The sequence below is a fragment of the Pseudopipra pipra genome, chromosome 14 (genome assembly GCF_036250125.1).
Source record: "Pseudopipra pipra isolate bDixPip1 chromosome 14, bDixPip1.hap1, whole genome shotgun sequence".
NCBI lineage: Eukaryota > Metazoa > Chordata > Aves > Passeriformes > Pipridae > Pseudopipra > Pseudopipra pipra.
The window spans coordinates 864,766-888,742 of record NC_087562.1 but is presented as its reverse complement, the minus strand read 5'-3'; the positions used below and the strand labels follow the sequence as shown (position 1 = coordinate 888,742).

Below are 23,977 nucleotides of genomic sequence, written 5' to 3'. Positions count from 1 at the left end.
TTTTTATTCTGGAATTCTGCTTCAGTGTTTGGCCAAGCAAATGATGGCCCAAAATAGTTTATCCAGATTTAAAGTATGTCACTATTGTGCCTAAGCAGTTTTGTACACACATTGACAAAGCTACCAATGCAGCATCTGCTAGAATTGCTGCTTAAATGATTGAATTTTGGAAGGAACAACACCCTTGTGAGAGTTGGGATTCTGAAAATACATACTCCATAGGCTTGAGATTTTTCAGTCTGGTATTTCTTAACTGAAGGGGTTTTTTGTATGCTTAATTTGCCTTTTAATTTGATGCATCTGATGTTCACAAGGGGTGGGTAGGCCTCTGGTGGATACCCTGTCTTCATTAATCCAAGAATTGGATAGCTTAGTGTTCACTTAATGTTTCTACTCATTTTAAACCCAAGTTTAACATTTTTTTTGAGATAGCTTTAACATTCTGTGCTGTCTTTGACCTGCAGCAAATTTAATTGTGTATTTGAGCAATTTTTCAGGTTTGTCATGGCAAAAGAAAACACAGCACTAAGAATAGGTCCCTAGATCATAAAAATCATAGAACATTGTATTTCATTGTGATTGTGGGTGTGTGGGGGGTGTGTCAGACTCAGTGTATGTCCCATTTCTGGAGGACTGAACCATGAAAGGCTTCATGATCCTTTGTGTTGTCAGCCAGTGTCCAGGTTAGTTTTTTTTTTGGTTAAAGAATAAGTGAATAGGTGTTGTTAAGAAGTTCAGAGGTAGACAGTGTAGTAGTCTAATGTATTGCCTGAAATCTTACATGATGAAACCCTGCAATTAAATGGAGAGCTGTGTTTTCACCTTGGATCTCCGGTATCATTAATTACTTAGGCTGGTTTTATTGTGGTTAATGAAGTTCTTTAATTTTTATTTCGGTTTTATACTGGTGCTATATGAACTTCAGGCTGAGCTCTGTGTGTGTGTGGACTTCAGCACGTCTTAAAACCTAATTTTATCCAAAGCCCTTTTGTTTTATTAAAAGCTGTGTGAACAACTTTCTTTGCACGATTCATTTTGTGTCCTTCTCTCAGCAAGATAAATGTCCTGGGTTCTCACTTGTTCCTCAAGCTGTTTGTACAGCTCTGCTCTCCCTTACTTGAGAGAACATCAGTTCTCCGATATTCTGTCTCGCCGTTTAAACACCGGTCACTGATGAAGTGTGTGAAGTTGCTTTGCTTCCCCTCCCCTTTATAATACCATTTATAATGCTGTTCTCCAGCTCACTCGAGTGCAGCTTTGCTTCCTGCCTGTGCTGCTTGGGGGCAGCTGCTGGTAAAGCAGAGCCTTCCCCGCTCACTGCAGGGAGATGTGCTCTGAGCTCTGCAGCCCGGGAGGAGAGCACAGCAGACAAGATGTGCACTGCTTCAGAGTGCCTGCTGTGCCACATGTGAGCTGGGGTTTCTACTCATTAACCATTAACTTTGTTCCAGCCACAACGAAAGAATTCCAGTTTTCTTCTTGGAGATGCTGCACGTTTCTACTCGTGCAGTTTTTTTGTCCTAACTGAGAAACTTTATTTGGCTGTAAGTTGTTGGTAACTGCTTGGGTGAATCTGTTACAGCAGTAGCAGAAGTGTCATGAGAAAGGTGCTGTATTTTAATAAAAACTGTATTTTAATAGTTTTTAAATAAAAACTATATTTAAATGGCAGGCAACAGCATCAATTTTCCACTTGTGTCTTGTTTTCCCACTAGAGGTTTGATAGATAGGACTTGCCCACAGATTAACTTGTCCACAATTAACAGATTATTGGAGTGGTGTATTGGCTGCTCCATTTCCTGAGCAAATGCAATTTCCAGTCAAACACAGGATCACGAGTGTTTGTAGTAGAATTTGCTTGGAAGGGGAAAGCCTAATTTATGAGAAATACCTGAACATCTGTGCTAAGATGTATTGAGTCAGAAGTTTTATTTTAATCTCTTTGGTCATCACCATTTTCTGAAGAATTTAGGTGTAACATTAAGTCTTTCACAAAGCTTTTGTTTTCCTTTCTTTAGGTGTGCTTACTTTTTGAAAAAAGGTGAGGTTGCCTGGAAAGCCAATGTACAGTTTCAGCTCTTGTTTTGCCCTCTCTGTAGTGCTAATGAGCCCTACTCCACCAGTCCCTCTATTTTCAGTCCTGTAGTATTTGGGGTTTTTGCATTGTCATCATCTAAAATATTCTCACAGTTTGCAGTTACTTGTATGTGTTCCCTGCAATTCACTGAGTCTCTGGACAAAAGGATTTTACCTTTTCCCATATCAGTGGGAAAGGGTGTCTGATGGTAGGGATTTATAAAAAAAAAAAAGCCATAATATATTAATTAAAGGTCACACTGTGGTGTGCCACCACACAGGGCAAACCATCTCAGCTGTAAGATGCTTGTGGTCTTCACAATTATCAAGATTTCATCGCTCTATTTGTAGTAATTTAATGCTCCTTCAAATTATTGTGAAGGTCTCGATTTAGAGCATTTCAGGAGAGGTGCTGCAGCCCTGAGGAGCTGGGCATCACCTAAGGAAAGTTCATGGAGCTGTTTGTGTGTGGTGGAACTTATGGACATGTAAGATGTAACTCAGTTAAAACACTAGCAACTGTCAGCCCTTAAGGAGTATCTTGTAGTTCTCTGTGGATCACCTTTTAATATGTGTGGCTGTTCTGTTTCCAAGGAGCTGTCCTGCTCATAAACTCTTTCTCCTGCAGAACAGGAGATGTTTCCAGATCTGAAGGTGAGGAGAGGTTCACTGGGTAGGTCTGTACAGTCCTGGACTGATTTTTAGCTGGTCCTTTAATACCCTGGTGGGTTAGGATAACACTGTTTTGGGGTTAGATTTTTATCATGTTCTTAGTTTCTGCTCACCCCAGGAACGTGGGGCAGGGCAGATCTCACTGGTGCTTTTCCTGAGCACCCTTAAACAATTGCTATCCTCCTACTCGTGCCTACCCGGTGGCCCCACAGCCCCAAACCCTTGTGGTAGCTGGGAGGATTGTTCTGGGGGAGCAGCAGGTGGGCAGTGGAGGCCCCTCAGCTGCTGGGCTGTCTGTGCTCAGGGCCCTCGAGCTCCTTTGCTGCCCGGCCAAGGGAAGTGGTGCTGCCCTGAAGAAACCCCACATCACGTTCCTTTTGATCTTTCTCAGACTTTTTCTGTTTGCCTTAAACAAGAAGGTCAGTGTGTGGTTATTCTGACAGCAGATAAATGGGTTTGGTGGAATATCTAGTTTGTACCCAGCCTGGCTGAACAGCTTGATTTTTTTTTTTTCTCAGAGTTGCTGGGTGGGAGTCCTGCAAAGGTTTGGTGAATGAGAAGAATCCACTTTTCTCAATCACCCCCTTCATTAGTTTTTGTCCAGGATCATCTATATGGTTTTGAGTAAAATATTAGTCTTCTATAGGTACTTGTGATTCTAGAATTTATTATTGTGTTTGTGCTTAAGAGTCTTTTATTTGGCAGAGACTTCTCAGTTTCTTTTTCTTTCTTTTCTTTTTTTTCCAGGTATGTAATTTCTTTGTTTGTGCTCCTAGAACCATTTCTGCTTTAGAGGAGAGTGAAACTTTTTCTTTTCTTTTTCTTTTTTTTTTCCCCCTAGATACTTGGAAGTGTTCTTTATTATGACCTGCTGTTGCATAGAGGAGAGCTATTTAGTCAAAATTCCATTTGAAGCCAGGTAGTGATAGTGTATCTTTGCTTATTGACCTGACCTCTCAACTGGGAGATGCAACTGGGAGTTTATACACTATGAACAGTTAGGAACTTGGATTTTGGGAAGAGCAGTCTTTAGGGCACGTAGATTGCCAGGACACGTTGTCCTGTGCTGGCAAGCAGCCACTGGCTGGGTTTGGACAGTTGTTCCTGCCAGAGTGATTTATCACAGGGTGCCCTCTGCCACAGAGCATGAGTCACACCAGGCATCTCTCATGTGACAAGTATCCCCAGCCTTCTCCTGTAATCCTTTCACCCCCTCCATCTCTGATCCTTCTGTTCCTGTGCTCCCTCGTTGGCCATTCCAGGCAGGCAGTGATGATGCCACTCTGGAGCAGTGAGTTTGGAGCAGTGCTCACAGCAGCACTTGGAGCGTGGCTGTGGGAGGGCTTGAGCTCTGCCAGCAGCAAACCTGCCTTTGCTCAGCTCTTCTTACCCAGTGTAGCAGCAGTTATTCAGTCACAGAACCTTGAACTCTTTCCAGTGGTGTAAATGCACTCATTAGAGTTGTATAGACAAGATTTCAAATATATTCATGTCATCATCCTAAAGTTTCCCAGAGGAGGAACAAAATCAGAGTTAGCAAGCTCACTTCTGCATTTGGGAAACAGCACAGGGCACAGGAGTGCTGTGTGGATAAAAGCAGTACTTGAGATCTCTACAGCACAGATGCTGGAAGAAATCCAGACATTTGGATTGTTGAATCCTGTTGTTTGCATATCAGTCTCCACTTACTGAGCAAAGTTGTTAACATTGTGCTTCTCTGCTCTTCTTATAAATGAACAAGTAAGAGCATCATCGTTGAGAATGTCTGCTTCTTTGTGAAAATCACTTAATACTTCATATTAAAAATAAGAAAATTCAACAGGATGATGAAACATCTGCTACAAGAAACTGTTACTTTTCTGAAAGTTACTGTAATGTTTCTTCGAGTTTTGTTGTCCAAAGCACAAGTAGCAAAATGAGCTCATTAACTTGTATAATTGCAAGTTTGATGTTACTCTGTTAAAGAAAATTCCCAGCCATTGCCGAGGATGTTCTCTGCAGAAGCTGACAGTTTTCTACAGAATATTTGACACTATGAAATTTTATTGAGTGATGAAAGCTGCATAGTTGTTATAGTTTAAAAAAGACAAAAAATTAGTAACGTTATTTTAAGCCTTGATGCAGCACTACTTGTTGAATAAATGTTCACACAGTTTTCCCAGACTTGAATCCTGCTTAAGGGGGAAGAATGATGCTATCAGAGTGCCCAAGAAGGTAATGAAAGCCAAAGGGCAGAAGAAGCAACTTTTCTTGCCCCTCTCCTGCTCGGGTCCGTTCCTGGATGGTTTTTATTAGTTGCTTGCCCATATTGTCAAAGTCAGGTAACTTCTAGTTGAGTATACTTGCATTACATGCTTGAAATTTTCAGTTCAAAAGTAGGGGTTTAATAGGCTGTTTATTTGCACCCAGGTAGCATGGTGTGCAGATGATGACTTCTAGATAAACCTCTTTTTCTAACCCTCTGTTGCAGTTGCTGGTTATAACTCCTTTTTGCTATGTGATCTCCTGAAAGCTTGAAAAGAACGAATTTCCCAAGGCATATTGAAATTTCTGTCTGGAAAATATTCTGTCAACGTGGCAGAAAACTGTGTGTGCCCCTGTTAGTTACTGGGTCTGGGAGCATAAGTATGCATGTGTGCTTGCAGCAGCAAACCAAGCAGCAGTCTCCTGGGCATCTTTTGCTGCAAAAACATTATTCTTTTTAATTGTTGCAACAAAAATGGAGTCTTTTAATGCCTGCCCTCTCCACTATAAAAGGGAGAGTAGATTCCAAATGCAGCCATCTTTCTCGTGTGGAATCTGGTAGTAAGGATGGACTGATAAAAGACCCTGTGGAGTTTCACGGGGGAAAAGCCCAGCAGGTATTTGCCTTTCAGATGCTCCTTATCTTCTGCTCATTGCATTGGGTTGATTTTCAGTTCCAGCTGTGTGGTTGGTTTTGTCTTTGTAAGGTCAGACAGGAGCCTGAGGTGCAGGTCTCCCTGGGAGGCATCAGACCTTTCTGCAGTGACAATGTGAAAACTAGAAGCTGCGACTTTTTGCTTTGTGTTGGGGGTTTTTTGGTGGTTGTGGTCAGGTCTGGTTCATGTTTTCTGCTTAGTCCAGAAACTGCAGTATTTTGGAACGAAGAGCTGTGTCTGGAGAGCCTTGGTTGTTATTAAATGGATGGGTATAACTTCTGTGCAGTAGCATTTTGGTGTTTTTCTGTGCAAGCTTGTAAGCAGAAGTACTGAACAGTGGTCTTAGTCCAGGAGTAAAATGCTGCAGTTTCCACAGATTTTAGTCTGACATCCTTACTGCTTCGTATCTGTTCTTAGTTATAGACTTGTTTTTTAGTTGACTGAAATAGCAACGTGCATAATTTAATGAAACATCGATCTGCTTTCAGAAAGGAGTCATGATTACATACTTGAGCTAACTGTGCAGAAAAACTAACAGATGAAACCAACAAAAAAACCCATAAAAATACCAGGTTTTCTAAAAGGGACTTTCAAATTCTGACTCTCCAGTAAAGTGAGGAAAATTCTTCTGCTATTCTTTTTGTGACATTTTAGAAACTAAACCCCATTACTGTAGTACTTCAGTAGTACAGAAAACATGTTGGGAGAGGGTTTGTCACAGCTCTGATATGACTTACAGAGACATTTTCAATGTGAGTCTGCACGTGGATATTTTTGCTACATGAATTTGTAAAAATGGGTTGTGCTGCCTCTGAATTGAACCTTCTAGGTGGATGCTTTTCAAAACTTTGGTGATATTTGTAATAACAACAGGTGACTTCTATAAGGACACTTCAAAAGTGACTGAAGTCCATAATCCCAGCCCATCAGGTTTTGCTGTGAAGTTGGCAATTGCAGTATGTTCTGAGGTGTTTTTTAGTTCTGAACTGGAGTGCATTGTTTCCTCAGGGAATACACCAAGGAAATACTATCACTTGTTATCCAAACACCTTCTGCTGTAATTAGAGAACTGAAGTAATTTTTTGTGTTGTTGATGTTTTTGAATGGAACTTACTGCAGAAGTTTTTTGAGATTTTTTTGTTGTTGTGAAATGCCTGAAGTTAATATTTCAAGCTGTATATTGAGTCATCCATAAAATTAGCATATGTGTGTGTCTATAAGCATGCATTAATTTATAAGTTTCTATGGAGTAGGGGGAATGCATCTATGAGTCTAAAATTTAGACTAAAAAGAAAATAAATTCCTATGACTCCTGAGTCTGGCAAGTGGAGTATTTTGTTAAGGGTCCAAATAAAAGACCTTTTTGAGAAATTAAATCATAGTTGCAACTTTATTAATTGACTTTAAGCAGGAGCAGAAGTACACAGAAGCAGAACAAACCAGGGATATATTGCTCTAAAGGGGGAAAAATGCAGGAGTTTAAAGTATTTAACAACAATTTTAACTGCTTATGTACAACAAATCTCTGCAGATAATAGTTAACTTACTCAACCCTGTGCTCAGCTATTTTTACTTGTTGCTATTAAAATTCTAGTACAGGCTGTTAGCAATTTGAGGGATATTTTGTATTTCAGCAAATTCTTTTATTCAAGATATCTTGTTCCTCACAGTCAGTGAATTTGAATTTCCAATGCTTTTTGTCATGTTAAAACATCATGGTATGAAAGGCTGCATTTAGAACTTCTGTTTTCTTTTTTTTTTTTCCCCTCTTAAGCATAACAGTCTAGATTGGAACTCTTATCAAGCACACAGTTTTGTTAATATTCTGGGTTTGCTTGAGGAATCAATCTGTGTCAGAGCTGATGAAGCAGAGAAACCTGATTTCATTTTGAATGTTTTGCTCTCTTTCCAGAAATTCTTCTTGTGTTCTGTAAAAACTAATGCCTGGGTGGATGCTTTTTGGTCTGTTTGGTTTCTGGGTGAGCTTTTTGGTGGTGGGGTAGAGCTGTGACATGGGTGCCACCCCTGAGAAGCTTGGAGCTGTAGTCATCTTGAGAGCCACAGTTGGGTCATCTGTGTGCTGCTGTTTAGGAAAGACGCTTGTTTGGTCAGAAAGTATCACTTCCTTCACGTTTTTGGTTTAAATGTTAACAAAACCTCATTTTCGTATAATGGAAGGTGCTCAAAAATCTAGCTTATAAAATAGAAAACATTTTTTTTGCGTGTTTGAAGAAAGAATAATAATGTGCTTTGAGGCATGAGACAGAAGGATTGATCCAAATTAGAAACACTAAAAAGTCTATTTCACTCATAGTGACTTTCTAAAGGGGATTCTTTTCAACTGTTTGTATTTACTGTTTCATTAACAGTTAAAAACCCCTATGTTACAAGGTTATTGTTTTGGAATTAAACCTACAAAGTCAGAAAAGTGCTGTAAGCTCTGTCTGTAACTTGGTTGCTTGTCATTAATTTCTTTTAAAGTAAGAGTGATGGATATCTGACAGTGTAGTCTGAAGCCTTGTGTGGAGTTGTCAGCTTTTGCTGTAACTTCAGCTGTTACTCTTTTTTTGCATTTCATAGATTGCTTCCTCTCCTCTGCTTTGCCCTCTCTTTGAAATCCAGGCTAGACACCCTTCTCTGGGATATGAGAGTGAGTCTTGGCATTTGGAGGGAACCCAGGGATGGGACTGACTCAACCTCACGTTTCAGCACAGTCATGCCACATGTCCATGGCAAGACTACAGCATTTTATTTATAAAGATGTATATATACTCATATAAGGTTCCTGTTAAAGGAAACAGATAAATACATAATTCCTTACTGGAACATTTTGAACAGGCAGTCTCCTTTTGCCCAGCAGTGTATATAGATAATGTAAGGAGGAGCTGAAGTGAGGAGGTCAGCCCTAACTGACTGAACAGCTTTCTCTCTTGGAGGAAATGTTTCCAGCTGTTCCTTTCTCAGTGGTCAGTGTTTCATCCACGCAGTCCCTGGGACACTGCTGTTCAAACATGACCAGTGGGTGTGATCCTGGGGGAGGTGGGTGAGCAGTTGGGAATGGGCAGGTGTGATGAGGCACAGGGTGAGTCAGGGCTGAGCCTCCTCTGACAGAGCCTTCTGCTCCAGAGTGCTGGGAAAATGCAAACAGCAGGGAGGGACTGCACCCCTTCACTGGGGACTGCTGTTCCCAGGGCTGAGCTGGGGGCTGAGCTGAGGGGTGAGCTGGGGGGGTGAGCTGGGGGCTGAGCTGGGGGGGTGAGCTGGGGGGGTGAGCTGGGGGGGTGAGCTGGGGGGGTGAGCTGGGGGGGTGAGCTGGGGGGGTGAGCTGGGGGGGTGAGCTGGGGGCTGAGCTGGGGGGCTGAGCTGGGGGGCTGAGCTGGGGGGGTGAGCTGGGGGCTGAGCTGGGGGGCTGAGCTGGGGGGCTGAGCTGGGGGGTGAGCTGGGGGGGTGAGCTGGGGGGGTGAGCTGGGGGCTGAGCTGGGGGCTGAGCTGGGCTCCTCCTGGCTCTGGCTGATTCAGGAGTGGGTGGGTGGGGAGAACGGGGCAGCCCCTGGGGGAGGAAAGGGCTCAGTTGCTGTGGGGAGCAGGAGCATTGTCTGTAACTGCAGGATGTGTGGATGGAGCTGTGGGGAGCAGGAGCACTGTCTGTAACTGCAGGATGTGTGGATGGAGCTGTGGGGAGCAGGAGCACTGTCTGTAACTGCAGGATGTGTGGATGGAGCTGTGGGGAGCAGGAGCACTGTCTGTAACTGCAGGATGTGTGGATGGAGCTGTGGGGAGCAGGAGCACTGTCTGTAACTGCAGGATGTGTGGATGGAGCTGTGGGGAGCAGGAGCACTGTCTGTAACTGCAGGATGTGTGGATGGAGCTGTGGGGAGCAGGAGCACTGTCTGTAACTGCAGGATGTGTGGATGGAGCTGTGGGGAGCAGGAGCACTGTCTGTAACTGCAGGATGTGTGGATGGAGCTCACAGATAGCCTATCTCCAGCACATCGGTTAAATACCCTGGTGCTGTGAGATAAGGATTTACTAGAGGGCTAAAATAGGATGTGAAACCGAGGTTTTTCATCTTGCACTCAAATAAAGCAGTTTTAAAAAAGTCATTGAGAATTGTCCTCTGCTTAAATGGCTTGGTTTTTAAAATATGAATGAATTGTGTGACAGGAGCCACGTCCCTGCCTATTTTTAACAACAAAGATAACTCTCAGTTAGTTGGAGTTGGAGGAGAGAGTTGCTCATTTAAATGCAGATCAGAAGAAATACCAGATTAGTTGAAAGAGTGCAAAAGGGAGGGTGAGATACACTATATGTTGAAGGTGTGGCACAGAGGTGCTGGGACTCCAGCTGGGACTCCCAGAAAGCACAAACTTAGAGCCCAACTAAGCCTATTCATGCAGCACCTTCTCAAGTTTATGTGTGTTTGTGGTGCTGTTTGTCCTCTGTCCAGATAATCTGTCAGGAGATAAGAGTGTTTACTCTTACTGCTTGTTCAATCAGCAAGCAGAATATTTGTTCTAACACTAAAAGGCTGCTTCCAAAGCAACATGTCTGCTTTTCTCATTTAAAAATTCTAATGCTACTTTGATCTGTAGTAGAAGTTGGAAATGGAAGATGTCGTTTGAGATGAAATTATTTGTACAATAGCCACCTGAACAAAAATTCAGCTGCTAGTCTAGTAAAAATTGCATATTTTGGTATATGACAGTTTACTTGGCTCTCAGTCTGACAAACCAGCTTTGGCCGTGCCAGTGTGTGGAAAATGAGGGTGCAGAATGAGAGAGGACTCACTCTCATCCTTGAACTTGTGTATTTCTTTACTCAGCTGCACAAGTGTCTCTTCTCAGTGTCAGAAAGGCCACACCTCGTGGGGTTTATAGGTTGGGCTACACTGAAAGGAGGCAGCTGTATGATTGATCTCTTCCTCTTGTATGTCCCTGTAGTGGTGTTTCTTTATGTAGCATTAGATTTGTCCCCTGAATATGAATTTGTTAATTGCCTGACTTCCAACCTTCCTTCTGCTCTTTAGTGCTTTTCATCTGTCTCTGGAGTTTTACAGGACTGACTTCCAGGTGTTATTACAAAAAGCACCCAGAGATGTGTGGAGGACTTATAAAAATATATAAATGCAGTTAACCTGGGGTTAACAGTAAAACCTTGAAACAGTTACAAAAGTTCTTTTGTCTACTTCTAATCAAATTATGTAATTGTATAATATTAATGGGGGGAGAAATAACACAGTTTTTGCTTTTGATCTCCTGCTGTGACTGTCTTGAGGCAACTTTCAGAGCAGGCAATTTTGAAATTTTTTAAAAGACCACTTTGCTGGATTTTGAGGTACCATAACAGATCATGTGCTCACAGGCAGAGCAGTAATTTATTAATTATTCTGTTAAGTTCAGAAGTTGAAAGGGAACCAGCATGGCTTTATCGAAAAGAAGGAAATGTGTGGTTAAACGTTTTTGGCTATAGTCTTAGGTGGTTTCTATTTTCCAGAAAGAGGAGAGAGGGGAAAAGGAGTCTAAATTCCTTTCTCTAAAATAAATTAAAAAGTATCAGTATGCTTTATTGTGTTTTAATGAGAGAAAAGTTCCTGCCTAAACTCGTGGGGTTTCAATATGAATTATACTACATTTGAATGATTATATGGTAATTTCAAAACCTGAATATCTTGCTAAGGAATTCATCTTTCAGAAGGGAGAAATTATTATTTATCAGAGGTTTGAAGAGCTGCTGAATGGGTGGTGGCTCTGATTCGGGAGCAAGGGCACAGGATTTATCTGGAAAGGTCAGGCCGTGTGCCAGAGGTTCCCCAGCTGCTGTGTCAGCAGCTCAGCTTTGGGCAGCCTGCTCGGGGCAGATAGCACCAGGAATCACAGACAGAGGGACCAGGGATCCCAGAGAGCAGCCTCAGGGATCCCAGAGAGCAGCCCCAGGGATCCCAGAGAGCAGCCCCAGGGATCACATTGGCTCTCACAGCTTGGTTCCCTTTGACTTGTGTAGATCTCCACAGGATTCCCAGCACTGCTCAGGCTCCCAGGTGATGTGTGGGGCATTGCATTTGAAGCCCTGAGCCCTCAGCAGCTGTGTCTGAGCTCCCTGCTGTTTGCACTGAGCCAGGAAGTTTGCACATAATGCCCTGGCAGCTGCAGTGACCAGGGCAGTGAACAGCCACTGAAACGAGGTAGTGGTGGCACAACATTCCTTGTCAAAGAAACGAACAAGAAGTTACCCCTGGACAACTTGGGAAGGCAGGTTTTGTCATCTGTGGGAAGTTCTAAGTAAATTCTGACATCCCAGGCTCCTGCTGTGGGCCAGAAGGGTAGGGGAGGCCAGGTGAGAAGTAAACCCTAAGTGAAGATCAGCAAAGGGCTTGTTTGCTCCTGTAAAATATAACTAGATTAGAGTACAGGCTGCTTTGTCTTTACAGACCCATAGTTGGCTTGTGCAGTTTTTTTATTTCCCCTCTTGAATTATTCTTCATTCTTCTTAGAAGAGAATGACACTTGATACCAATAGCCTCTTTTAACAGTTTTTCACTTCTAAACTAGTGAAACACATGTATTAAATTGATGACGTGCACTTTGCTCCTTGTGAGATGGGTGAGTGAGGGCTGTTCTGAGAGGGTGGGATGTGTTCTGCGTGTTTGAAATGCTCAGTCTCGAAATGAGGGCTGTGGGAGGTGGTTTCCTGGAGTCCACGTCTCACTCACGCTGGTTGTGACACCTCTGCTCGCAGAGGCCGTGGGGCAGAGCTGTGCCCCGAGCTGTGCCCCGAGCTGTGCCCCGGGCTGTGCCCCGGGCTGTGCCCAGAGCTGTGCCCAGAGCTGTGCCCAGAGCTGTGTCCCAGAGCTGTGTCCCAGAGCTGTGTCCCAGAGCTGTGTCCCAGAGCTGTGTCCCAGAGCTGTGCCCCGAGCTGTGCCCCGAGCTGTGCCCCAGAGCTGTGCCCAGAGCTGTGCCCAGAGCTGTGCCCAGAGCTGTGCCCCGAGCTGTGTCCAGAGCTGTGCCCCGAGCTGTGTCCAGAGCTGTGCCCCGAGCTGTGTCCAGAGCTGTGTCCCAGAGCTGTGTCCCAGAGCTGTGTCCCAGAGCTGTGCCCCGAGCTGTGCCCCGAGCTGTGCCCAGAGCTGTGCCCAGAGCTGTGCCCAGAGCTGTGCCCCGAGCTGTGTCCAGAGCTGTGCCCCGGGCTGTGCCCAGAGCTGTGCCCAGAGCTGTGCCCCGAGCTGTGCCCAGAGCTGTGCCCCAGAGCTGTGCCCCGAGCTGTGCCCAGAGCTGTGCCCCGGGCTGTGCCCCGGGCTGTGTCCAGAGCTGTGCCCCGGGCTGTGCCCCGAGCTGTGCCCAGAGCTGTGCCCCGGGCTGTGCCCCGAGCTGTGCCCCGGGCTGTGCCCCGAGCTGTGCCCAGAGCTGTGCCCCGAGCTGTGCCCCGAGCTGTGCCCAGAGCTGTGCCCCGGGCTGTGCCCCGGGCTGTGCCCCGAGCTGTGCCCCGGGCTGTGCCCCGAGCTGTGCCCAGAGCTGTGCCCCGAGCTGTGCCCCGAGCTGTGCCCCGAGCTGTGCCCCGGGCTGTGCCCCGAGCTGTGCCCAGAGCTGTGCCCCGAGCTGTGCCCCGGGCTGTGCCCCGAGCTGTGCCCAGAGCTGTGCCCCGGGCTGTGCCCCGGGCTGTGCCCAGAGCTGTGTCCCAGAGCTGTGTCCCAGAGCTGTGTCCCAGAGCTGTGTCCCAGAGCTGTGTCCCAGAGCTGTGTCCCAGAGCTGTGCCCAGAGCTGTGCCCAGAGCTGTGCCTCTTCTGCTCGAGTGACCTGAGCTGGTGAGTGTGGAGCTGAGCAGGGAGGCACAGCTGGGCTGCTCTGAGGTGCTGAGCATCCATTAGGCTTGGAGGAGGATGTGTCAGAGCATTAATTTAGAGCTGTTAGAGGAAGAGCTGGGTGAGAATTCCCCCACCTGGCTGAGCTGCTCCAGAAGGCTGAAAAAGCTCTGGATTTGATCTGAGCAGTCTTCCAGTCTGAAGTGGGTACAGGCCTGCGTGCATGGTTTGCCTCTCTGGTGATTCAACACAGACAAACTCTGTTCAACAAGGGGTTTTGACTTGCCAAGTAGGCTGAAATAACCACAGAAGGTTGATTTTTATCTTTGCTTTTTAATTATTTTTTTTTCTGTACAATTGGGGTAATTTTGCTGTGACTTTTGTTTGAGGCTGATGTCATTAAATATAACACATCAAACTCATTTAATGTTGTATTTGCTTCTTTTTAAGTTCCCTTGTGTCATCACTTTGTCATCTGCCATTATCTAGATGTGGGGCCTTAAGCTCATGCATTATTCCTTGCTGCAGTTCAAGGCACTGTGCACATTGGTGCTGTACTTGGGTTTTCATCATCTGGTGTTGCTTCTTTTGAACAGCCTTTCCCACATGCTAGAATTGACACAGGAAGACTTCCTTATTTTTAGCACAATGTGTATATAGAGTGTATTTTATTGAATTCTGACTAGTTCATAGGTTTGAGGAGGACTGAAACCAGTACGTGCTCTTTGATGAAAGCTCTCGTGTGTTGGGGTTCAGTGCAGTGCTTCTTGGGAGTAGGAAGGTGTGTGTTCATTTAACTGTTTAAATGTGCTGTGAAGGATCCTCCCTGTCTGGCACTGTGCCACTTCCTTTGTGACAGGAAGGCTAGCTGACAAGAAAACCAGTTAATTTAACTGAAAGGAGTAAGAGTTCTAACCAAATCTTGATGCATGCCAGTTTATAAAATGAGAACACAGCTTAAACTTGTTCCATCCAGTACAGTAGGCAAAGGTTAAAGCACTCACTTGATTAAAATGAGTTCTTGGAAAGGAGGCAGAAGAAGCTGTTAAATGGAGTCTCATGTTACCAGCTGGTTTGGATGTTCTTCTAGGAATGCACAGAGGAGCTTCCTGGATCAGTCTGTTCATCGTGCAGGCACGTGTGGGAGCGCTTTCAAACTCACAGCGTGTGGTTGGCTTTTGTTTCAGGTGTACTTGAAGGCACCCATGATTCTCAATGGTGTCTGTGTGATCTGGAAAGGCTGGATAGACCTACAGAGACTGGATGGAATGGGCTGCCTGGAATTTGATGAGGAGAGAGCACAGGTAAGACAGCCTGCCCTCGGGTACTGTGCCTCAGACATTTGTTCTTCTGGGAGGAAACACGCAGTCAGGGAGTGATCACAAATTCTAGTTTGCTTTTTTTTCTGCCTTCACTTTGAGTACAAACTCCAAAGAAAACTTATGGTTTAGAAGTTCAGAAATATGTGATCAAATATTAGGGGTGGGGATCACTTGTAGTTTACAGCCACACTGTTACTGTGCTACAGAGTAGTAAATCAAAGTGTTTGAAAAACTATGCATGTATCCTGTAACAATTTGATTGGCAAGTCTATTCTAGCTGGTTTTTTTAGGGTGATAGAGGTTTTTTTAAGTAGCTTTTTGTTTTATTGCATGTGGGTGAGAATGAAGAGTGGTTTTATTTGTCCCCTAACTCTGGTGGACTCTCTGCTCTGTTAAGGTGTGGCAGCCTTTGAGAACTTACCTGCCCACTTCCTACCAGCAAAATTCCTGTCTAGCAGCTGAATCTTTGGACATGTACAAGAACAAAGTCAAGACAGAGGAAATGCCTTTTACTTTAAAATCTTGTCACCTAGACAAGATTCACTTACACAGTAGGATTTAACACTAGGACTTCTCTACTGAGAGCAGACTGATGGGAACATGCACTCAGAAGGAGACAGTGTCACTGCTTTCTAAATTTTTTCCTCAAAAAGACAAGCACCCTTCCAAAAAGGAGAGTGCTCAGGTGACCTGTGGTTCAATTTTTCTCTTCTTAATTTCGCAATAAATATTTTTGCAAGTGCTTAAGCTATTTTAGTTTCTTGATGTGTAAATGCTGTCTTAACAACACCTCACAACTCGTTTTTGCTGTCTGCAGGAAGTGTCTGTGCCCTGGAGCTGTGGTTTGTGCTCTGTCTGTGTGTGAGGGGATGTGTGTGTGCTCCCAGGTGTCAGTGCTGTCTCTGACACTCACCCTGTGAGTGCAGGGTGCTGAGCTGGAGGTATTGCCCTGTGTGGATGTGTTTGCACTCAGTTACAGGCGTGGAATTCGTGTTCAGTTTGTGCTTCCTGGCGATTGTGAGCTCGTCCTTGGTCACCTCATTTGCTACAGCAGTAGTACCCAAGGGCTCCTGGTGCCATGAGGAACTGTACAGGCACAGAAGGAGCTGCACCCTTACATCTGTTAGTATTGGAAACATTTGGGCAATCTTTCACAGTCTTAAGTTTCCTTTTTCCTGTATCTGTCACTCTGCTTCCTTGTTTAAAACTGTGGTAATATTGCTGGAGGCCGTTGACCCAACTGCTGACATTCATCCCAAAATAACCCTGATGTCACACTGGGCTGAAGTGCCTCCTACTCTGCATTGTAGGGCCTGTGGTACCCACTGTCCCTTGTAAGAAAAGGTCCTGCTGGTGTGCAAACACACCCAGTTTCTGGAAGGCTTGCCTTGTACAAAAGTAGTGCTCTCGCATTTTCCTGTCTCTTGCCACTTCTTTACTAATGCTGAGATCAGATAAAACTTCTCTTTGCTGTCACACTTCAGAAATGATACTGTCCTTCAGCAGGTCAGCAGATATTTTAGGAAGAAAATTCACATGCATAACACTGAAGTACTTTAGTTGTAACTGTTAACCTACTGTTTTCCACTTAATCCTCAGCCTGTTCATCTCTGGTTACTGAGCACTTCTACTTTTTATTGCTAAAGGCCCTGATTCTGCTGCTTGTTCAGCCTTTGATGCACTCACACACAGATGTACATATACCCTTGAATATCTTCCCTATTTGGGGCTGAAATTTCCCTGGATTTGATATTTGAGTGTCCTTAAGAGGCTGTTTCTGTCTCCAGCAGTTTTGCATCTCCTCTGTAGCAGAGCATCCTGTTATCTCACCAAACCTTGTCCTACCAGGCTGCTCTGGGGGGTTGTGTGTATAAGTGGGGGGGTGTAAACTTCTGTCTTGTTTTTTTTTTTTTTTTAATTTTTCTGGATTGGGAGGTTTGTTCTCATTCTGTTGTTGTGTTGATACAGCTCATGTTTTGCTTATTCTTTTTTTTCTTACTAGATTCATACCAGGAGCATTTCTGTGGAATAAAACTAAGATGTATAAATTGTTTGGTCTCATACAGCTGCATTCACTAGGCTGTAATTCCTAGAATTGAGTGACATTTTTAAAAGTGTTTGTTAAATTCCCGTTCTATAAGATTGAGACATTGGTTAATTTGTTAGAATGTATCACCAAGAGTGGAGCAGATTTTTTTTTTTTTACTAAAAAAGAGAAAGTTCTGATGCTTTTTTCTTCTGCTTTCTCAGACATTAGTAAACCAGTGTTTCAGCTGTCAGCACATCTTCATCCTGCATGTCAACATACTGATTTTTTTCCCCCCCATAAATTTCTCATTTGGCTTCTTTTGGTTATGACCATTTCTTTAAAATATTCTGGCTGAGGCTGTGTGTCATCCTTTCAGTTTGTGACCACTGTAAATGATGGCAAAATGCAAAACCCTTTGATGATAAAAGAATCTGCTTCTATTTAAGTCTGTTTAAGAAAAGGGTAATAAAGACATAACCCTCTTCTGTAAACCAGGAGGCAGCTTTCCTGTAGCCATCTGGGAGATGAGCTTATCTGTTTTCTCTCTCTCCTTCTGCATTATTAAGAACAAACTTACTTTCTGCTGTCTGACCTTGATTGCTGTGCCTTGGATGAACATTAAGATAGCTATAAAGGGCCAAATTCTACCCTTAAAAATAGCAGGTAGTGTGAAAATGTTGTTGGCAGCTTTCAGCCTTGCCTTGCTCCGTGGCTTTCCTGGGAGCTGTGGAGCAGTGGATTGGCACTGTTTGTGTTTCCCTGCCCCGGGCCCGAGGGAGCCCCTTCCCATCCCTTCCCAGAGCAGCTCCAGGGCCCTGCACTGTGCCCACGGCAAAAAAGGCAATTTAAGGTTTTCTGGGGCTGGGCTTGCTTTATCTGAAATTAAAAAATTGATGTGCTCAGTCCCCTGGTAGGTGAACACTTAGCTGGGCTCTCTGCAGGTTTGTGTCCTCCAGCAGTCAAGGTTGGCTTCTCTTAAAATGATCAGCTTTAAATAACGTCTGTGTGTGGGAGTGGTGAGCAGGGGCAGGGGTAATTCCAGCTGGAGAGCCAGGGGGAGGGACAACCAGCACAGTTTGTCCTCTACTGTTTTGTGGAACCTCTTTAGACTCGACTCCTCCATTCTGAAAATGTAAAAATTCTGATGGGGAACAGAAAATATGTGTTAAAAGACCTCTTCAAGAGAAATGACTTCTAAGCCAATTAATTATGGCTTTACATACTAATAAGAGTTTATTTAAAACATTTTTTTAATAGAAGATACAGTTTGAAGGATTTTTTTATCTGAATGTTAATTTATTAAATCTATTCCTGTGCATAAGCCATTGTTGAAAATAAACTACAGAGCTGTTGAAAAGCTGCAGGTTTCTCCTCCAATGTATGGGAATGTGTGCTAATTAGTGGAGGAATAATTTCTGCTTTACACTTTCTTATGCACCTAAATTTAAATAATAAGGATTTATTATTATATAATTTAATTTATAAATGTATATAATTTTAAATTAAAACTATATAATATATGGATTATAAATTTATATAATTATATGAATTTAAAACATAAGGATTAAGAATGTTCATACTAATGCACCTGCAGCAGCTTTTGATAAAATGAAGGATTTATTTGATTTGTAACTTAGATAATACTTTTTTTTTAAATGCAAGAGAATTACATTACCATAGTTTATGTAGTGATGCTAGTGGACTCTGACTAGCTATACCTGTGAATACTGCCTTCAAAATTACTTTTATAAGGAGAATAAGATGTATTGCCTTTTTCATACAACTTCTGAGAACTCCTAGCTTTTTCAAAGAACAGCAGCATTTAAACTACTTTGGAAAAGCAGCTCTCCCTTGAAAATATATTTTAACCAGAGCTGCCCCAGCCCTGGTTGTCTCTGCTGCATGAAGGTGAGTGTTATTTCATTGCCCTGGGCTGGCATCTGCTGGAGCTCGTCTCTTCTGGCAGGTTCTGTGGGACATTCTGGCCTTGGCTGCCGAGTGATCCTTACTGTGCACGAGAGCTGTGATGTGGGAGAAGTGAGGGTTGCCTTTTGTGTCACTCTGTGTGTCTGTTTGGTAGCAGGAGGATGCCTTGGCACAACAAGCCTTCGAGGAGGCTCGGCGGAGAACCCGCGAGTTCGAGGACAGAGACAGGTCCCATCGGGAGGAAATGGAGGTGAGGGTTTCACAGCTGCTGTCAGTAACTGGTTAGTACTTTCCCAAACCTTTAGATTGTTTCCATTTGTTTGTCTGTTTGTACAATGTTGTGTATTTTCTGTTTGTTCAATGCCGTCATATAAAGATTGCAAAATGCATTGGTTTTAACTCTTGTAAAAATGGATTTAAAGTTTTTAAAGTTTTTATAAGAATTCCCTGATCTTTATCCTTTTTTCCTTTCTGTAGATGGCCTTTTCTATGGGTACTTAAGCTGTAAGGACATATTTATTCACAGAGTTCCATTTCTCTCTCAAATGATACTTTAATAGCAGGGAGAGGGATCTTTTGCCCCATGCATTTCTCATGAACACAGAAAAGGCTTTGGGAGCTGTGGGCATAATTTTGGATCTCACTATCCCATGTTGTGGGAAACATTATCAGTGAATTTAATCAGATGCCACAGTCTGCTTTCTTGCACAGGCTGGTTCTATTGTCCTCTCACCTTCTTCTTGCTGGCAGGGAGCCTTGCTCCTCTCTCTCACTGGTGTAGTTCCCCCTGTGTTGTTCTTTGCTTCTTCAGGGCCCCACAGTATTGAATCTTGTTCTTTCTTGATGAGAGCAGAAATTACTGAGCAGAAAAGAGGAGCCAGGAAAGGGAATGGAAACCAGCTGCTCTGAGATGTCAGAAAGGCAGGAGCTGTAAGAGGACGAGTAATAATGCATGAGGGGAGTTGGCAAGTTAAGGCAGAGAATAGGGAGAACACAGAAATGCTCTGAATTTCCCTCACTAATGCTGTTTCTTACTTCCTGCTTCATCAGTGCAGCCTGGCTTTGCTATAATCCAATCTGATCAATCTGCTGGTGCTCCGGTTTTTAGAAAATTTGATTATTGTTATTGCTAAGCTACTTTTCTTTTGGCATCCCTTCTGATAACTGGGATGATGAGACAGACTTTCTTCCCTTCCAAGTACAATTGGAAGACGCTGAGCATGAGAATGAGAGGGCACAGGCAGACAGAGAACACTGTCTCTCACTTTGCAGGGGTGGCTGGGGGGTGTCTCCTTGCAAACACTGCTGCAGCTGGGTCAGGGATCTGCTGGAACAAGGGTCAAATCCTTGCCTTGGAAGCCTGGCTGCTGCTGGATCCTGGGAGCAACAGCTGGATTAGCTGAGTGATTCTGTCACAGCACAGCTGGAACCTGCCTGTGGGCTCAATTCAGAAGGAAGGTAGAATTAGCTTTAAGCCTGTGGCACCTGCTCTAATTTTAACAACATAGAGTAGGAACTTTAGGTCTGGCCTTATGTCTTTGACCTCAATTTACTTAAAGCTTTTCTTGATTTATTTTCCTTTACTGTGTCCTTCATCCCCACTCCTGTCACTGCAGAGAAGCAGCTGTGTGCATACTGAATGCTGAAGGTTCAAAAAGAATGAGGCTTCATGAAATAACTTCTGCAGTTCTGAGAGACTTAATTTTTCCTCTGAGTGTAGAAAACACTTCCTTACAGCTAAGCTGTGCAAAAAACCTCTTTCAGTTAACAGTGAGATTGAGGTAATACTGAGCATCTGGGGGTTCATGACAGACATCAAAACTCCTGACACTGAGACACAAAAAGCACCGTCCCTGGCTGTCTGCAGGAGCTGGATTCAATAACTACTGAAAAGACTCTTGCTCTTAATAAGGCAGCAGGCAGTTGTCATTAGGTGATGTCCTTATGAGCTATTAGTACCCATTTTCTCTTGAAACAACAATAGTTGTTGTCCTAGCTCTAAAGCACAGGTGTAGATCACCTACAGAAAGGAAGAAAAGGAAAAATTACTGATTTGAAATATGTTTAAGCAGAATAAAAACAATGTCAAAAGGTGCATCAAATTTATGTGATGGCAAATACAGATTTTTAATAATTGCAATACATTTTTGTTCATATTTTGCTATTTATTTTACTGTACATGTTTAATATGTGTAACCAAGAGATTTTTACCTCAAATGTAGGTCTATAATTGGTTTTCACATTTCAGTTTTCATTTGTGTGTTTAGGGTAAGATGTTCTGACTGTGTCCCTGGAATGTTTACAGATGAGCTTTTGCAATCTAGATCTTAGGACTGCATAAAGATTGGGATCTTCTGGGTGGGACAGGGGAGAGAGCAGAGACAGACTTACAGTGCATTCCTAAACAGGAACCAGGTTTCCAAACCAGTCACTGCTTCCTTGACTTCCACTCTAATGCAGCAGCTGGGCAGAGTCAGCTTGGAAATAGGGTTTGTCAGTGGTACCTGCTGACCCTGCTCTGCTGGCAGCTGGAAAAACCCTCATCCAGCTGCCCTGGGTACTGCCCGTGCACTTCAAAGGGTCAAACAGCATCTTTGGTTGTGCTACAGAGATGATACTTGAAGGGTTTTTTATAGAAAAGGTCAGTTCTAAGTGTGCTGAGTGAATTTTTGTGGATGTTATGCTGCACACACATGAAGGTACTGCCCTCACAATCTCTTTAATATGATCTCCACACAGCTCTCAGCATCACTAAAACTTGAGATTTTTCTTTCCTTCTAAGCTTGGCACAGACAGCAAAACTCAGAACTGGCAGCCGTGGAGCAGGATCTCATCAGTGTTAATGATGGCTTTAGGAATTGCAACACTGTATAAAATCAGGATATTCCTGACAGTAGAATTACAGCCAAAGTGCCTTTAATAGAGACCAGATTCTGCTTCAGTGGGGGAGGGAAGGGGAATCCTGCAATATTCCACCCACTCCTACCCAAAACAGAGGCGCCAGCTCTTTGGAAACATTTATCCATCCAAAGCCTGGCAGCATATGAAAATGATCAGATTAAATTCTTTATTTATACAGCTTTCTGGGTAAAAAGGATTCCCTATTCTAAGTCTCTTTGTAGACTTAAAGTGGTATATCCTTGCACAGGAGTGCTCAGTGATAAGTTGTTGAAAGGAGTTAAAGTGGATCGTATGTGGCAATTGGACACATTGAAAGGGGAAAAAATAGGAAGTGTGGTAACAATTTAGAAATTATTGCTTTATTAATTTTCATTTTTAAATATCCTAAAAATACCCCAACCAATAAAAAAAAAATCCCCACCAACAAAAAACCTTCAGAGTGCTGTCAAGTTTGTTTGCCCTCTTTTCTTCAAATACTTCCATTCATGACCACATTAGCACACCAGATCTTTATTTGAATGAACATACTCTTTGCATCTGAGAACAGAATCTGAGGTAGGTTGTGCATGAATTTCCAGTGGTGATTGTGTTTTTGTGCACTCCTCTAATGTAAATAGGGTGTGAGTGGATTTAGGAATTTTCATTGAAGTTTTTAAGCACCTCTGAGTTGAACTGTGTTCTGTTACATTTTTAACATAGTTTGTTTTGAATACAGGATGCTTTTGAGTTTTTGTATCAACTTGTGTAGCTTGGTTGCATCAGATACTGCAAATCCTGCCTCGCTGTTCAGGATTCCTTTGTTTCAAAGATGCTTTTGAAGTCAGTGAGTGTTCTTAGTGCCTTCAAAATTAATAATGTATTCTAATGGCTTTTACTTCTACAAAAACATTGGAATGCTGAGACAGTGAATGTTTAATGATACACACAAAGAAAGACTTTGTCCCTGGTTAAAGATTATTGTAAAAAAAAAATGAAATAAATGATGGAAGCTCATTAAGTTTAGGAACACTGAGCTGCTTGTCAGACTTGGACTATTTAGTGGCTTCACACCAGTCAAAGGCAAAGTTCTCTTTCCATGAGCAAGTGCTACACCTGGGAAACTTGGTCTAAGGCTGTTACTTTAGGGGTGTATTCTGGAACAGGAATATGAACTTGAAGTGTTTGTGCCCCCTTTACCAGACTAACAGAAGAGAGTGAGGAGACTAAAGGGACGTTGGTGAGGCAGGTATTTAATTTTCATTGTGTCTTCATCTCCTCGTGTCTTGGTTGAGAGAGTCAGTCAGTAGGAGCACCTCTGCTGTTTGGTTTCACTCTGAGTGCCCAGGGTTGAGGGGCAGGAGAGGTTTTCTGCAGAAATTCCTGCCAAGTCACCGTCTAGAAACGCTTCAATCTTCCGGTAAAAACCTCTGCTTGTTCTTCAGTCTTCTGGCCCCAGTAACGTGCTGCAAGAACGTGTTCCACTGTCCTGGGTGGCTGGGAGAGACTCCAGCAGCTCCTCCTGGTGAGATCAGAGCCTGCACAAAGCGAGGGCCTGTGCTCAGTGCAGAGCAGCCACAGGCAGGTGCCTCCTCCAGTTCCTGCTGGAGCAATGGCACAGAGGGGGATTTTCCAGGGGTGGGAGGTGAGAGGAGGCTCTCTGGGGTGTTGCTGCACACAGGTCAGGGTGTTTTGGGAAGGTTTGTTTTGTACAGGCACTCTGTAATTTCGGACTTGAAGTGGTCTGAGGTTGCAGTTTGTCTGACTGTGTCACTGGAGCTCAGCTAAGGATGCTCCCACTGCTCTACCTGGGGAGGGGCTGGATCTGTTCTCAGCCTTCCAATGTCATTTCTTCAACCACTATTTTTGAAAAGTCATATTTTTCTACTTTGTGTTCATTTCCTATGTTACTGCCATGCTCTTTGTTTTAGCAACACTGTGAGTAAAGAAGCAGAGTGGTTTGCTTGTCCCTGAGACAGTCTAGTCTAGCAATCTGTCTGTTTGTGGTCTTGTGCTAAATATAAATTACATTAATGCCTAAGCAGAACCATTTTGGGAAACTGCATGAAATTCCCATTTTAAAAACCTTCATTTTGCTGAAAAAAAACCCTGGTTTGAAACCTTTGTTTCTTCCAGTAGCAGTCCTTCTCAATGCAAAGCACCAAAAAACCCCCACCAACCCCAGCCTTTAAAAACTGCTGGAGAAAAATTTACCTACATTTTAAATGCTGAGTCCTGCCCTAGGTTTTTACACGTTTTTGTTGTTTGTCAGGAATGTTTTCATTTAATTGTGCTGAAGTCCTGAACTCTTAAAAAGCAAACAGGATTTTGCTACAGAAATGTAAACACTTTACAGTTGAAAGAAAATGAAGTAGTAGGACTG

The 23,977-nt window shown here is 43.5% G+C and overlaps 1 protein-coding gene across 2 annotated transcripts in view; it reads left to right on the top strand.

Annotated features, from left to right (window-relative positions):
* The window catches only part of CBFB (core-binding factor subunit beta), a 39,099-nt gene that overhangs the window by 6,994 nt on the left and 8,128 nt on the right, over positions 1 to 23,977 (top strand). Inside the window, exons 4-5 of one of the 2 annotated variants that reach the window (XM_064670639.1) lie at positions 14,628 to 14,744; positions 18,872 to 18,967. In XM_064670639.1, the coding sequence (XP_064526709.1) occupies positions 14,628 to 14,744; positions 18,872 to 18,967 (213 nt within the window). Of the gene's footprint in view, positions 1 to 14,627; positions 14,745 to 18,871; positions 18,999 to 23,977 lie in introns of both variants that reach the window. The other variant, XM_064670641.1, reaches the window with a different exon arrangement.